The sequence below is a fragment of the Eublepharis macularius genome, chromosome 2 (assembly GCF_028583425.1).
Source record: "Eublepharis macularius isolate TG4126 chromosome 2, MPM_Emac_v1.0, whole genome shotgun sequence".
NCBI lineage: Eukaryota > Metazoa > Chordata > Lepidosauria > Squamata > Eublepharidae > Eublepharis > Eublepharis macularius.
The window spans coordinates 29,691,490-29,707,582 of NC_072791.1; the positions used below are offsets into that span (position 1 = coordinate 29,691,490).

The following is a 16,093-nucleotide window of genomic DNA, read 5'->3' on the forward strand; positions in this document are numbered from 1 at the left end:
GCACAGTATAAGGAACCAAAAGACTAAAGGGACATAAATTATCCTGGGTCAATTCCACTGAGTTAGTCCATCAAGGACACTGACCGAGAGCCCTTACATCTCCTCCCCTTCACCATGCATCTGTATCCAAACTCAGGCTTTGAATACCTGCAACCGGAGCGAGACCAGGACTCAGCCTGGATCTTACAGGCCAACAGCTGTCTGCTTTTCCTGCTCATGGTTACATCAGAAAAGGACGGATAGGGAATTCCCCAGTAAGCATAGCTCAGATACAGATTCTGTTGTCTTTTAACATTTGCCGCAGTGTGCCAAAAGTCATGTACCCTCCATGCCAGTGATGTCTCATGGCCATCTCATTGCTGTCTAAAAACGGCAGCCTCCAGAGTAGCCAGTAAGATTCTCAGCTATCAAAGCTTCTGAGCTACACAGCAACAAAGATCATTCAAGGTATTCCTTGGGAGATTGTCCTGCAGCAATCTTTGCTTAGGGCTGTTGATACATTTACCTTTTTAGGTGTGTATCAACAGTGGTTTCTCTCTCTCTCTCTCTCTCTCTCTCTCTCTCTCACACACACACACACACACACACACACACACACACACACACACACTGTTGTCAGAGAGCCAGGGACTTTGTGAAAGGGCATCTGATTTGCATGCAGAAGATCCTAGGCTCAGTCCCCGACTGTCTCCAGTTAAAAGGATCAGGTGGGAAGTGATGTGAAAGACGTCTGTTTAAGACCCTGGAGAGCCACTTCCAATCAGAGCAGACAGTACTGACCTTGAGAGACCAATGATCTAAGGGCTTTTTTTCAGCGGCTACATGGTGGAACGGAATTCTGGCACGTCTTAAAAATGGTCACATAGCCGGTGACCCCGCACCCTGATCTCCAGACAGAGGAGAGTTTAGATTGTCCTCCGCACTGCCAAGCGGCACAGAGGACAATCTAAACTCCCCTCTGTCTGGAGATCAGGGGGCGGGACCGCCAACCATGTGGCCATTTTCGCCAAGGGCAATTTAAACTTTAAAAAACTCCCCCCTTGTTCCAGCTGACCCAAAGTGACGCCATTGTGCGGTCTTGAGTTCCACCACTGAGTTCCACCACCTCTTTTCCCAGAAAAAAAGCCCTGGTCTGACTCAATATAAGGCCATTTTCTGTGTGGTCACAGCTCCCTATTGAGGCAGGCAAAAACATTTGCAGTCAGTCTTGCCCTTAATAATTCGATAATTTGGACTTTTAAACAAATCATTATCAATAGGGTATATGTTCTTGCCCCTAATTTGGTTAGTTTTTTACCTATCCATCTGTGCTGTTGTGCTCTTCATTTCTGTTATGTCTTGTTCCTTGATTTTATTCTAGTCTGTCATTGACTTTAAAAAAATAACTGCTGAGTTTGATGAGTTGAGCATGTGGGTTTTTCTATTATTAGTTACATATTTCACTCATTGGCTTGGATCCTGTGGTAAATTTCCACTAAGAGAAAAGATTTCCATGTACAGAACGGGACTTCCTCACTTCTCATTGTTGAAGCCCAAAATGCCACTCCTGGAGTGCAGGGAACCCCTAGGAACATTATAAGGGAGGAATTGGCAAAAACTGCCCCTCTTCTGTTTTGGGTTGCCAGGTCTCCTGGGGGCCAAACCAGAGGACAGGGTGGCAGTAGGGGGTGTGACAGGTACTTATCTCACATGTGCTCCCACATTACTGGAAAATTGTCATCTCTGGCATGACACAGAAGCAACAGGTTGCGCCCAGGGCCAAGTCTCTAAAAACTTAGTGTTGGAGCATAGTTTTAGAAAATTGGCCCCCATATCAACCTTCACTTTTGTGTCATGCTGGAAATGACATTTTCTGGTGGCACAGGAGCACGCATGCCCATTTTGGCCATGTACCTCCTGGGTGGAGTGCACACAATCAGTTGGGTCCCTGTGCCTCCCCTCCCCCACCAGCCAAATGAATTGGGGGGGGGCAGCTAGCAGCAGCTGTGGATCTCCCCCCCCCCTTGCAGTGAAGGACAGGTGACCCTACTTATCTGAAATTTTCTGTGGGATCCAAGCCATTGATTATAACTTTATGTGGAGTCTTCCAGGAGCGCAGAATGCAAACGTTCTAGATTAATAAAGGATATAGCCAACGACCCTCATGCTTTGGCCTAGCCATGATGCAATCAAATGTCAAACTATCTGGTCTTAGAAAGGTCTGCATCTTTAAAAGAGTATATACAGCCAACGTACCTCTTTTTGGCCCTTTGCCTCAGAAGACTCTTGTTCAAGTCCCTACTTGCCATGGAAGCTCACTAGACAACCTTGGGCAAGCCCCTCCCTCTCAGCCTTAACCTCCCTGTAGTTTTGAGGATAAAATTGGAGGACGGGGGAATGATGTTGAAGCTGTTTTGGGTTTCCAATGAAGAGGAAGCGGGGCCTAATTAAATAAATAAATTCTCCCCTCTTGCCTGATATAGGCCACCAAGGATTCTAGCATTGCCCCAGTGATTAGGGAAACGGGGGGTAAAGGGGGTAGCTGAACAGCGGGATGCATATTAGGAAGGCTGCTGCATACACTCTTGGTGCCTTGGAGTTCTAGAAGGTACGTGAGTGGTATTTGCTCATCTTGTGAGATACACGATGTTAATCCACAGACGGTTAATTCTGCAACACTGTGCCTGCCTGATTCTTTGCTCCACAATAAAGAAGCCAACCTCCGTTAAACAGCAAACCAACAGTGGAAACCACACTGGAGGATCCAAATCAGTAATTACCACACTAAAGTAAATATTTGTTCGTATATTCTGTGCTCAGTGAACCTCAATATAAATATTAAACAATCTATTCCAAAATACAGAACAATAATTGACATTCCATACAGTGAATAATACACAATAATATAGAATCTAAGAAAATGCAGCATGATATTCGCTAGTGCACACAAGGCTAATCATTTTTGTTGGTATACACAAGGCTATTCATAAAGTCTAGTTGTATGTTTCTAGTTGTACGTATTAGCCTTGTGTGCACTAGCGAATATCATGCTGCATTTTCTGAGGTTCTATACCCAATTGGTGAGACTTGTGTACGTCAAAGATGGGGATTTGAGCTATTAAAACGATTTAATAAATACTCATTCTGAAGCTGTCGCTATTACAGCTGTGCTAAAATTGTCTTTGTGAACATTACTAAAATGTGTATTATTCACTGTATGGAATGTAAATTATTGTTCTGTAGTTTGGAATAGATTGTTTAATATTTATATTGAGGTTCACTGAGCACAGAATATACGAACAAATATTTACTTTAGTGTGGTAATTATTGATTTGGATCCTCCAGCGTGGTTTCCTCTGTTGGTTTGCTGATTCTTTGCTCCGACATTCTCAGAGAGAAGTTACACATTTTTATCAGGCTGGAGTTCAGTCTTTGCCCTTCTTCTTTCTCTTTGCCTTATTAGACTGACCAAACGCCGCACAGCAGTCAGAGTTGTAAATGGCACTGTATGCTGAACTCGGATTTCACCATCTGTTCCACTTCCTTTTTAATTCTCTGGTATCTTGTAAAATATGAGACTTGTTCAGGAAATAATGAAAAGAAGTGGGCCTGATTGCACTGAAGGAAATTTCTGCTGCCCTCTTGGTCCCGCAGCAGAGGCCCACGGCTTCCTTCAGATACTAAATAAGCCAAAATGGATGCCCTGAACTCAGCAAATGTATACAGTCGGGAAGCACAGTGAATGCCCTGAGGAAACAGTGTGAAACTCTTATTTTACTGAGACAGAATAGCTGCCAAAACTGGTGTTTTTTCCCCCAGCAGCCACCAACTGCCTGTCTGGCATGTGAGCGGTTTGGAAAAATGGTAACGGGTGCTTGGAAATTGCACAGTTAATACTAAAGGCAACTGTTGTTCTTCCTCAAATACGCCCCCAAACTAAGAAATAGTCTGGAAAAATTCCACTAAGTGGTTTTCATAGAGAAACAATGTCTGGCAAATTGTCACACATCCAACGCATCTGATCTCTTGATTCAACGAAGGCCTTTTACGTGGTACCCAGAAATCTTGGTTTTCAGTGACTTTCAGCCTTAGTAACTGGATGGGAGACCTCCAAAGCAGACCAGGGTTACAGAGGCAGGCAACAGCAAACCACCTCAGTTAGTCTCTTGCCATGAAAACCCCACTAGCAGTCACCATAAGTCAACTCTGACTTGAGGGCAGGATTTCATTCTTTCCCCTCAAGATAGTGACGGGCCCTGTGGAAGCAAACACAGCTATTCATATCACTTGAATGGTGGAGAGTGGCTGCTGTTCTGTAGAGGAAAAAATAAATTTCCCTGTTTTCAATCTTGACAATTTTTGTAAAGCCTGCTAGGGAAAGTGTCACGTTTGAAACAAAAAGTGGGCACGTAGCCTCACATTAATGTTTAAACAGGGCGATAACAAAAAGCTGGGCTTTTGTTGTTATTGTTTAACTCTGTATGCTCTTAGTGGTAATGCTCATGTTTACCCTTCGCTCATTGTAAGGTTCTTGGGAATGCGGGGAGATGCACCACCTGTCTTTGGCCTGTGGGTCTTACATTGATTACTGGTAGTGAATTTTGGTGATGATGGATTAAGATGGTCGCAAGGCCACAAACCCAAACTCTAGCATAGCCTGAGATTTCCCCCCCTTCATACAGAGTGGAAAGAGATCTCCGCCATAACACAGTCGGCCAAATTCTGCTGTGGGCATCTATGCACATCCCTTGCCTACTGGATCCAGACTGCCACCAGAGCCAAACTTGGCACAAGTATTCTGTTCATTTCCCCATTTGTCTTGTGTCTTTCAGGGACGAGGAAGAGGTGCCTGCTCTTTCCTCCGTCGAGTGTGCTGGGTGGCCCTACCTCTCCAGCTGCTTCTGTTACTACTTCTTCTTCTGGCCTTTCTGCTCCCTCTCGCAGAGGAGACCCACAGCTGCAAGCTTGCCAATAATTTTGCCCGCTCGTTCAACCTCATGCTGAGATACGAGGGTCCACCACCAACTTAAATCCTCAACGCTTGCAGGTGCAGCCAAGGTGACAGATTGTTATCTAAGCAACTTTGCTCTGGGGTATCTTATCTACTGCACATCCCCCTGGAATCTCAGACAGCTAGTTAGGGACCCATGTAAACTGGAAGCTTGGTTACATGACTTACAGTGTCTATATATGCTCAGGCTATAGAAATGAAGTATCCTTATTTAGAGCTAAAATTCTATTTTTAAAAAATATGATTATATTTATACTGTATATATGTTGAATTTTTATATGTGTATATGTATATATCTCAGCAAAACAAGTCCTGAAATCAGTGTTTTCAGCCTAATTCTGCCAATTTTTTAACATCCGTTGTTAACCGAAGTTAAGCTCAGAGTGGAACTAGACATAACAAGAAGTGTTGGCTTGCTACTAGAAACTGTAACTGCACCTCAAGCTCCCAGTCCTCTGCCCGTAACATGCAGTTAAGAAAACCCAATCTGTATTAGCTGCTGTTGCTTGGCAGGGTGGGAGTGGGGAATGCATGATATTGTGGTGCCGTATCACATATTTGATGAGGGGTTGTCAGTTTTAGTGGCAGCCATGAGTCTCTTTTCTCATCTGCTGCACAAAGTGTGAGAAGGTGAGAGATTAGCCAGGGAATCCTGTGCCAGGGAAATTCCCAGAAGCAAATAGTATGGAATCATGTTTAAATGAACTCTACTATAATCTGATACTGGAAAAAAAAGAAAAGAAAAGGGAGAAATATTATACTTCACTGAGCAGCTACTTCTGATGAGGTCTGATGACCCCTAATTATTTTGTTTCTTTGGCCCATTAAACACAAGCCAACTAAAACTACTACATTTTCCAGTGGCAGAATGGAACTTCCCTCCTCCCTCACTCCCACTGCAGTCCAGTGATCTGTGCAAAATGCTGCTCCTTGGGGGACAGGGAACCCTGAGGAATGGCATGAGTGAAAAATGCAGCGGGGAGGGGGAATTGGTAGACATTGCCAGTTTAATCCGGATCCAGCCCCGCGAGTGGAAGCTTCATCCAGTCCCACAAGGGGAAAGGTATTTTTAGGCCCTCCACCCTTCCCAGCGAAGCTCCAGGGGCAGAACTACTTGGACTGGCTTTCTTGGAAGGAGATGGAGACTTGCGCCTTTTTTGTGCAATATGCTATATTTACACATACATAAAAAGAGCATAGATGGAGGCAAAAAGACTTTTCCTTCAGGGAAGCTGATCTGCTACCTCACGTCAGGTGATCACAGAAAGAGATCCCACGCCCCCACTTCAGCCAATTCACAGCAGTTTCTCTGTTTTCTCTCTGTCTTTCCCCAAACTTAAAGGAGTGTCTCTTCACACACATCTGCCCCTTCACCTCAGTGGGGAGACGTCACGTTCACCAAGCTCTGCTGGGTATTTTGAAGCTATGAGGGGTTGAGGAGCATGAATATTCTTTTGTCCTAGACTCTAGCTCCCACCAGGTGTCTCACATGAGCCCAAGCTTATAGAGATGGATACTGACAACAATATGCTGAACTCAAAGAGGGAGGGGACATAACTTGAGGGTGGCCCATCTGACAACTCCATGTGTACAGTTTTAACTGGAGGATCCACAAAATCTCTCCAAAATAAGATTCTTTGGGAAGAAAGTGAGGAAAGCTGAGTACAATTTACTTTTTTTGTCCAAGCTCGGAAAACCCTTTTGGCTGCCTCTGTTTCATCTCTTGCTATAATTCTATACTGGAATAACATCATAAACCCTTTTCCAGTACTTTGCCCTTCAGATTACAATGGAGCACTGGCAAGATCTGTAAAAACAAGTCGCCATTTGTAGTTTCTGCTTCCTATCCTAAAAACAATTCTGTCTCTTCTCCCTTTCTGCCTCTCTCTCTTGAGGTCCTTAGGTTGACATCAGTGGAAAATCACCGTACTGTTGGCAGTTGTTTTGGGAAGGAACGTAGGCTATAATGTAAAGGGATTGGGGAGTGGGCTTTGTTCCCAAAATGCCCCTTTGTCTTTTGTGAAGCCTTTGTGCCCTTGTCAAAATAGGGGGCAACCACTGAAGGCGAAGACAAGGATCCCTTAGCAGGTAGGAGGACAGCATTTGCAGGATTCCTTCTTATTTACTCTGGCCATCATTTGGGGCCACGATGTCCTTAAGTAAAGGAGTTTGTAGATAACAAAAGACCCAGGAAGGCTGTGTAAGGCTGAGTATAAGGACAGGACAAGAGATTACATCAGCAAACATGCTCTCAAGGCCATGTTTGTCAAGGTTACACAAATGCAGAAGCAGTGGGCAGTCACAGGGATGAACTGGTGGGAAGCAGGTGACTCCTTCGTTTCCCACCCATTTTTTCTGCCTATGTTCAAAACCCTACCCTGAAGGCATTCCCCTCCCTAGATAGTCTCAAATAGCAGCTTGTGGAAAATGAGGTGGAGGAGAAATACGTGGTTCATCTTGCCCTGAGAACAGGCTTGCCCTTTGCCTGACCATGGCAAGCTAAGCCCCACTCTCAGCTCCAATCCACCGCTCTCAGTTATTTCAGGAGCAGGAGAAAAAATGGGAGTGGAAAATAGTGTCAACCAAAGCTCCCCAATCTCTGTGGTAAAGACCATAGAGATTGTAGGGATTCCTACTCAGGCCTGACATCAAATCTTTACCCAGAAGTGATATCACATCCTGTGTTGCAGCGTAGAATTTTTCCCCACCTCTGCAATCTTGACTATAGAGACTGGGGAAATTCCTGGAGCATCACAGGATGTGATGTCACACACCTGAAACTCCACTCTCCCTAGGCATTGCCTGCAGAGCTAACAGCCCTACCTGAGAAATTTGCAGAGGGCAAAAAACTGTGATGGCTAGCACAAGGCTAAGCAGAACAAACAAAAAAAACTTGTCATTTCCAAGACAAATAATATTTAATAGTATGTAAAATTTAATAATAAACAGGAAGGAAAGGAATGCCAGACAGAGCCCATTCCTCTTCCTGAAGGAGTCAGATGGAAAGGAGCTGTAAAATAAATGGGGCAAGTTATCAACTTCATACCCATGGCTCTTATTGGAGGATGCCATGGGTCTCCTCCTTGCTCTCCCCTCTTGGACTAGCTCTAAAACTACACAGATCTCCTCTGTGCATCTCTTATATTGCTAGTGACCCACTGATGACCCAGAAGGGAACAGTCCTGTGGCTGACCAGCACAGATCTAATTCTGCTCCAGCCTTTATTTTTAAGTAAAAAGCAGAAAGAAAGACTAGAGAATATATCTCTCCAGTCCCCACAGCATAGTCCGATTAGGGCTGCCACTTTACAACTCAGATTGTGTTCTCTGTCTTGTACTCCGCTGCTAAAGTAAGATGGAAAGGAACTTCTCATGTGGCTTCTCATCAGAGAAAGGAACATTAATAACTGAAGGGCTCATGAACAGCTTCTCCGCTCATTTTTGTAGGAGCTGCTTCTTAGTGGCTGTGCCCATTCTATGGAACAGGCTTCCTGGGAATGGGAGAAAGGCCCCACCCTCACGGAGATTTTGGATCCCCTGTAAGGCAGAGCTTCTCTGACATGCTTTTAGGGGCTTGTGAGCGAAGGTCCATCCTCATGCTGCAGGCAATGGCTTGCTCTCTCTTGATACTTTTATTGTATTTTTGCAAAATAAGGTTGCAGATGAATTTTATAGTGTAAGCTGCTTCAAGGCCTGTTGATTGGGAGAAAAGTGGGGCATAAATATTCTAAATACATAAGAATCCCCTCCTTGGCCATGCCCCCTGTCTCCTTCCTTCACTCTCTGTGCAGTACATCTGCACAGGCTGCTCTGGGGAATGGGTTAACAACAGTTTGCTGAACAGACATGAGCAGGTTAATGTTTATTTCCATGTCCATAAGAAGCTTTAGCTCATGTTTTCTGCACATTAAGAAGCTGTTGAAGGACCTAGAACAAGCCAGGCTGGGCTTTTTATCCTGGTCGCGTGGCAACCCTATCGAACAGCCATTCCGAGACATCCCCTTTCAGGAGAGCAGAGTCCACATCCCCCTTCCGCTCTGTGTTTCAGACCAGACGTGACTGTTCCTCAGAAGTGCCTCTGCTTTAGAGAGCTACAGTGACTGAAAGAAGTCCCTGGTTTAAAGCTCAGCTGCCTCAGATAAGCCACTCAGTACTATTGCTGGCGTACCTTACAGTGCTGTTGTGAGTAGGGTTGTAGCCCTCAGGTTGGGCCCGGAATTATCTTGAAATTACAACTGATCTCCAGACTACAGAGATCAGTTCTCCTGAAGAAAACGGCTACCTTGGAGAGTGGGCATTATAACCCACTGAGGCCCCCCCTTTCCGCAAACTCTGCCTCCTCCAGGCTCCATCCTCAGATCTCCAGGAATTTCCCAACCCAGGGTTGGCAACTCCAGTTGTGAGGGTTGCCAGATAACATGCATGAAGGAACTTAGAATAAGTATTATAATGTTTTGCATTTGGAAAAAGTATACGGCACAAGTGGTTCTTCAGTTACACTCCCTCTTTAAAAGTTTAATCTAGAATATATTCTAGGACTGTGGTGTTCAGCTTTTCTATCTGCAAAGCAGGTGATAAGAAAAGAGGTGACCTCAGAGTCATGTGACAGAAAGGGAGGTCAGGGTTGTGATCTCACTGGTGTGACAGCAAGGATAAAGGAAGCTGAGGACAGAAACACAAACCAAGCACTAGAAGATGTACCAAAGGTCTGAGCCGTGAGCGAATATTCTCCACTGCAGATTGATCTCATCTGCTGCTCCTTTAAGTTTAGGCACTAAGAGTAGGAGGAGGAATGGCGCCTTGCTCTTTGCACACCAGCAATACCTTCTTCCAAAGGGGGGGGCAGGATTGCTGTTCTGCAGAGACTCTCATCCCAGCAAAAAGGGCTCTTTAGCCCATATGAGTGTCCCAAACCATAACCGCTGAAGACGGCTGCCCTAGAGGAAGTTTTTCAGTCTTGCTGTAAATCTTGCCTCCCCTTACTTTAAACCTTTTCATTCCTTCTTCTTTAGTGCAACTTGACACGATCCCCCTGATTGGCTCTCTTCGTTGCATTATAGATCCTGTTGCTATCCCTTGGAAAGAGATGTCGCTCTAGGATGCTGTAGGGTGTGGGCATATTGCAGGAGGAGACATAACAGACATTCTTTCCATGCAGAAGGGTCAGAGAGTAATAAATGCAGTATCACCTTAACATTTCGGTGTTGCGGTTAATTTTTTTTTCCCTTTTAGGAAAGCTAAATTGGAAACATGTTTTTGTAGCTCAAGGTCTCCCCTTCCCCCTCAGCATGGGATTTATTCTTCGCTGCTTATTTCAGCACATCCAGGATCTCAGACTTTGCCCTATAATCCTTCTTAAGTCAAGGAACAGAAGGATTGAATGTCCTTCCCCCCAATAAAATGAATAAGCAAATTATGTGGGTTTTTGTGGTAGCTCAAGGATGGGGGAAGGTGGCATGTATGCGTTTCTTATTTTTACTATGGAACTGCATGACATCCCATTACCTGGGAGAAGTAGCCCTGGGACCTCCTAGCTGATGGATGGCTCTCCTCTTGCACAGTCTCAAGTACTATATATATGGTGGTACAGTCAAGTTCTTTCGGACCCTATATTTATCCCTGCCCTCAGCCCTGATCAGTTGCTCTCAAGAAACTGAGGAATAGAAGGAAAAATGACCTTCACAGTGACTCTCTAGGAATTTCCCAATGTCTGTATGGTCTGTACCATAGAGATTAGGGGAAATTCCTAGGGTGTCGCTTGGATGAGACATCACATCCTCCCCAAACTCCATTCTTCCCAGGAACCATCCTTAAAATTTCCCAGCATTTGCCCAGGCAGTGCTGGCAACTTTACCTATATCATCCATGTAAAGCATTCTGGGAATTAAAGTTCCCAGAATACGCCGGAGGAAGAAAGTGACAAAATAAAGATAGAGGTTAGTTAGGCAAAAATCAGTGACCTCTAGCTACAAACTACATTTGGGGATCTGAATGTTTGCCGCAAAGTCCAGCCCACTATATAGATTATTCGTATATTATCGAAAGCAGGCATTCTGAGCATGTACTTCTGGGGAGAGACGCTCCTACAGGGTGTAGAGCTACTACCCCACATCAAATCCACACAGAGAAAGGTCCTGCTTACTCACTCATATACAGCCCATGTGCAAGTGCTTGGGCAAAATCAGGGCTTCTCTTTCTGTGTCTCTCCTAGCATCAAAACCTGGGCTCCCTCTCACACAGACACTAGGCAGGTGGCAGTCTGGGGGAAGTGGAGACATGGGGGGCACCAATAGCATTATGTCACAACCAGGGAAAACACAGAAGTTATGTTAGTCTGCTCTGCTCTAGAAGCTGCTGGAAATTTCTAGAGCAAACTGGTGTCACTTCTGTTTTTTTTCCCCAGAAGTGATGTAATACTGTTGACTGGCGGTGATTTTTTAAACCTTTTTTTTCCCCCTCCTGCCAGTCACTGGATTGGCAGCAGTTAATGAGAGCCAGCATGGGTGGGTAATCCTCTGCCCCTGGCAGGAACCTGGCAGCCCTGACCCATCTGCCCCCTCCTTCCAGCTCACTGGAGCAGCTCACCTCTCCCAACCAAGATGAGCACTTGCACAAAACCATTTTCCAACAATTAAGGGCCACGGAGGGGATAGCTACAGTCACTGAGAAGCTTTCCCATTCCTCTCGTCAGAGGCTCTGGTTCCTCCAGGCATGCTGCTTTAGGCCACACCATTGCAATATCCATAACAGTCCCCTCCCTCTGACCCCAATGTCTTTCCCCCAAAGGTTCCTTTAAGAGGGAATGCCTCTTCTCAGTTTAAAGGTTGCTCATGGAGAAGGAACTGTGGAACTGGCCTCTGAGGACTCAATACCCTGGCACCCATTTCTCCCCTTTCACCCATGTGCTGTTTATGGGCTCTGCTTTATACTGCTATTACTACTACTAATTTATATTATGCAGTACTGTAATCCTAATGTAATGTTAATTAAGTATGGAAATAGTCCATCTGCTATGGGATTACTTTGTAACTAGAGTGCAAGGCTGGGTTCCTTTATGGGAGGTAGTCTGGCATTAATGGCCAGTGCACAGCAGGCCTGTTTGGCTAAGGGCCAGTTGCTGGAGGAAGGAAAGAAGGCTTCATTGAGCTTTGTTGAGTTAAGGCTGTGCGCAGCCTTAATATCATTGTTGCTATTGTTCTTATTAGGACCTATAATATCTCATTGCCACAAAGTATTAAAAACCGAACACAGATCCTGCCTTGAAAGCTAGAAAGAAAGCAAAGCCCTAGCTACTAGTAACACCAGCCTTTAATTCACACAGGGCACTAAACATCAGAGACCAAAAGAGAGGCAGCCTTGGAGATATATATCAAGTCTCTGCTGGCAATGGCCAGGCCCCCTATTTTGATGCTTGTGGCTGCTGTTCCCTGCTCGCTTCGTGCAGAATCTAGTTTCTTGGAGGGGTGTTGTTGCCACGCTTGTATAAACGAGGTAAGCCCAAACTGGCAAAGTCAGTTGGGCCCAAATTAGATTAGAGACTTCCCACATGAAAACTCAGGGTGTCTGCACATGTAAAGTTGCACTCGGAAGGCACAGGGTGAAATCTGAGAGAGGCCTTCAAAAAAAATCACCAGCTTGCACAGCTAAATGTTTTGTCCATGAACGATCCAAGGGCAGAAACCAACTTCAGTGCTTGATCCCATTCATGGGATGGAGTCTGCAGCCAACCCTTCCAGTAAAGCTTTCTGCAGTTGCAGCACAAGTAGAAAATTCTTGTGGTGCTCCTTATTTATGCCTAGGAATGATCAAGCCTTTATCCAGGGTTGGGAGTGGGGGGAAACCTACTGTCTCGTAGGAATACACTCACACAAAATAGCAGAGATTTCCAGCCCAACCCTAAACAGAAGATAATGTTTTCGGAGCAGCAGCAGGGCAGCTCTGGAAGCATCCACACAGCCTTCAAGTTAAAACACACCTTTCCTCTCCGTGTTTGTGCTCTGGAGAAAAAAAATAGTTCTGTGTGTTTGGAACAGAAGCCAAGTATGGACAGCAGGGATTGGCTGGCTCCTTTGAGGTCATTCAGAATCCTTCCTCACTCCAGAGCAATTTTGCAATTTACAAAAAAAAAAATCAGTAGAGGCAGTGTTTTACCTATTTTTTTCAAAGGATAACTCCTCTGAGATATAAGGCAAAACTGACAGCTAAGTTCATACGCCGTTTGCTGGCATTTCCTTTGAGAAGCTGCGTGGACTCTAGGCTTGCATCCCAGATGAAGCATTCCTTGTGAGGCTGCTTTTATGCGATGGCTGCCTTCATCCAGACACAGTATACCAAGGGGAGGTCTGTGTGTAAATGCCAAAAGAAGGGGACAACTCCCAAACAGACTCAATTCTGCCTTCATCCAGAACTGGCCAGGCCACACCCACTTAAGATCTTATCGTGTTGAAACAAGTCCGGACTTCAGTTCTCTGCCTTCTCTCTCTCTCTCTCTCTCTCTTTTCCCTGGTGCATGCACTGTTTGTAGTGAGATTCATTGCTACAAAGACCATAGATTAATAATAATGTGTGTTTAAGGTGCTGTCAAGTCACAACCGCCTTATGGAGATCCCCTCGTGGAGTTTTCAAGGCCGCTGCCTGACTCAGCATAGCAATCCTGAACTTACGCAGTGGTCTCGCTACAATATAGGTAACATTTTTTTAAAATGCAGTATACTACCTATACATGCGATGTGGTCAGTATTAAAGTAGATGGAGACAGGCATTGCCCATAAATAGATAACACTCTTCCAGGGCAAGAGCAAGATAATTCTGGGCATGTATGTTACTCAAATACACCACACCAATGTTCCCCACCCCTACCAGATTTGTCAGTTCTGGGTTGGAAAATTCCTGGAGATTTTGGGGGCGAAGCTTGAGGAGGACATGGTTTAGGGAGAAAAGAGACCTCAGCTAGATATAATACCATAAAGTCTACCTTCCAAGGCAGCCATTTTCTCCAGGGGAACTGATCTCAGTCATCTAGACTGAGTTCCAAGTAAATTCCAGCCACCATTTGAAGGTTGGCAAGTGGGGGGGGGAGTTGCTTTCACTGAATTGTGCTCGATTGCAGCCTTTCACTGCTGGAGTTTGTTCTGTGGCTTCACTATGCTGCGAGAAGGGGATTTCTGTGCACCAGACTGCAAGCTAGAGCTGCCAGGGCGCTGCTGGCAGTGCTGGATTGGCTGGAAGCTGTCTTCAGAATATCTTAAATCTCTAATCTGTTGTTGGGAAAGACCCATTAGCCCAGTGAACTGTGAGGATCCCATGGGCGGCAGCGGGGGTGGGGGGGGGTCGCCTGAGGCCAGCAAGCAAGCCCTTCTGGGTACTCAGCATCAACCCGCTAGGAGCCGTTCCACTTTATTGCATTTATGAAGCAGCTGCTGCCTAGCTGTTCCACTTTTCTCCCTGCCTGCCTGCACCAAAGCTACAGGCAGCTGGTTTGCCAAGACTCGGATTGCTTCAGCAGCTGCTATTGGCTTTTAATCCCCCTCTCTGCCACCAATGTGGAGATGTTGAAATACTGCAGTTACTATTTATTTCGTTTTTTAAAAATCTGGAATTAAATACGTTGCTTTTTTTAAAAAAAAGAGGCCAATTATATTTATATAATTAAACATGCCCATTTCTTTGCTGCACATCTCCTCTGTTGCACTCTGCATTTGGGGGGGGGGGGGACGGGGATCGAGCATTCAATCTTCCTCTGTTAAAAAAAAATCCCAGTTCTGCTTTATTTAAAACCTGAGCATGTGTTTACTAAAGCATTATCAGAAATCCCTGAAGGATAAGGCTTATCATGGAAATGCCGAACCTGATCCGTAGTCTAAACGGCACCACGGTAATTGTACCACAAGCAGCCCATTGTTGCTTTCTCTGCCTTGGCCATCGCTGGGGCGAACTGGCCGTCTGTTTTTGCAGGCTCCCTCCTGCACAGCCAACACTAGGAGCGGGCCTGTTGGCAGACTTAGGGCCAAAGTAGGGATTCGCTTTTTTAAAGAGCTGGGCCCAGTTTCCCTGGATCCAAAATTGAGTTCCATGCCACATCTGTGGGGAATGGCTATTTAAACATAAAGCAGAGCCCCTTTGGGTTTGGGACACCACCACAAGTTGAGGGAAGGAAGACTCCTGACTTCCCACCACCGGCCATTTTTCCATGCCAAAACAGAACCAGGGGGTATTTCCCTGTTTCTTCTGTTCCCCGACCCAACTCTTTAAAAAAATCAAACATCTAATTTGGCGTTTAGAGCCTCAGTGATAGAAAGTGCTAGTTCTAGAGCTAGAGGCAGGCAGTCATTTTTAAGAAGGTTTAAATTAGCTCAAGAGCTATTTTACTTCCCATGATGCATACAAGCATCTCATCTGGCCAAACAGGTTTTTCAGGTTTTACAAAGATACAAAAATCTACAGAACTTGTTTACAAGGGGCCAACGTAGGATGAGTGTTCTCAGCACAAGTATTAATCCTTCTTTCAAACTGCCTTCAGCTTTCAGAAGGGGGCAAGGGACCACATTGTCTATATCCAGGTTCAAAAGCATAATAACTTGCTGAGCATTAAGGAAGATACCATAATCCCATGCAGCCTTACTGTCTTCCTTATTGCAAAAAGCATGTAGCATCTTCTGTTAAGCCCAACCGAAACAGCACAAAACAGCAAACGTGCTTTTAAGTTCTCCCCGTTGAACCCTTCGCCAGGCTGGATGTTCAATACAAACAGAAAGAAAAGAGAATTCAGGGCATGGGGGGAACATCCCATGCCTGCAGCTTGCAGTCTTAAAATCAAGTACAGGATGTGTTGCAAACTTGATTGGATTTGACGGTTCTGGGTGCAAAGCAGGTTTGCAAGGTGCTGGGACAGAGGAAAAAAACATGGCCTCATAGGCTGGAGACAGTATTTTCCAGCAGAATATGACTTGAAGCTGCCCTATACACAGGGTCAGAGCACCCATTGAGGCCAGGTAGGCGGTAGCCTCAGGGCGCAAGGGCACCAGAGGGGTGTCAGGGGCGGAGGAGTGTGCCGCAGAGCTGGCGTGGCTGGGCCGCAGCTGCTGCAGCCAGCCAGCCCCGTGCC

General features: G+C 45.4%; 1 protein-coding gene across 1 annotated transcript in view; it reads left to right on the plus strand.

Moving 5' to 3' along the window:
• Positions 1–6,181, plus strand: part of SYNE3 (spectrin repeat containing nuclear envelope family member 3) — a 99,695-nt gene extending 93,514 nt beyond the window's left edge. Inside the window, exon 19 of the mRNA XM_054972210.1 lies at positions 4,812–6,181. Coding sequence (XP_054828185.1) covers positions 4,812–5,009 — 198 coding nt within the window. The 3' untranslated portion in view covers positions 5,010–6,181. The remainder of the gene's footprint in view (positions 1–4,811) is intronic.
• The last annotated feature ends 9,912 nt before the right edge of the window (positions 6,182–16,093 follow it).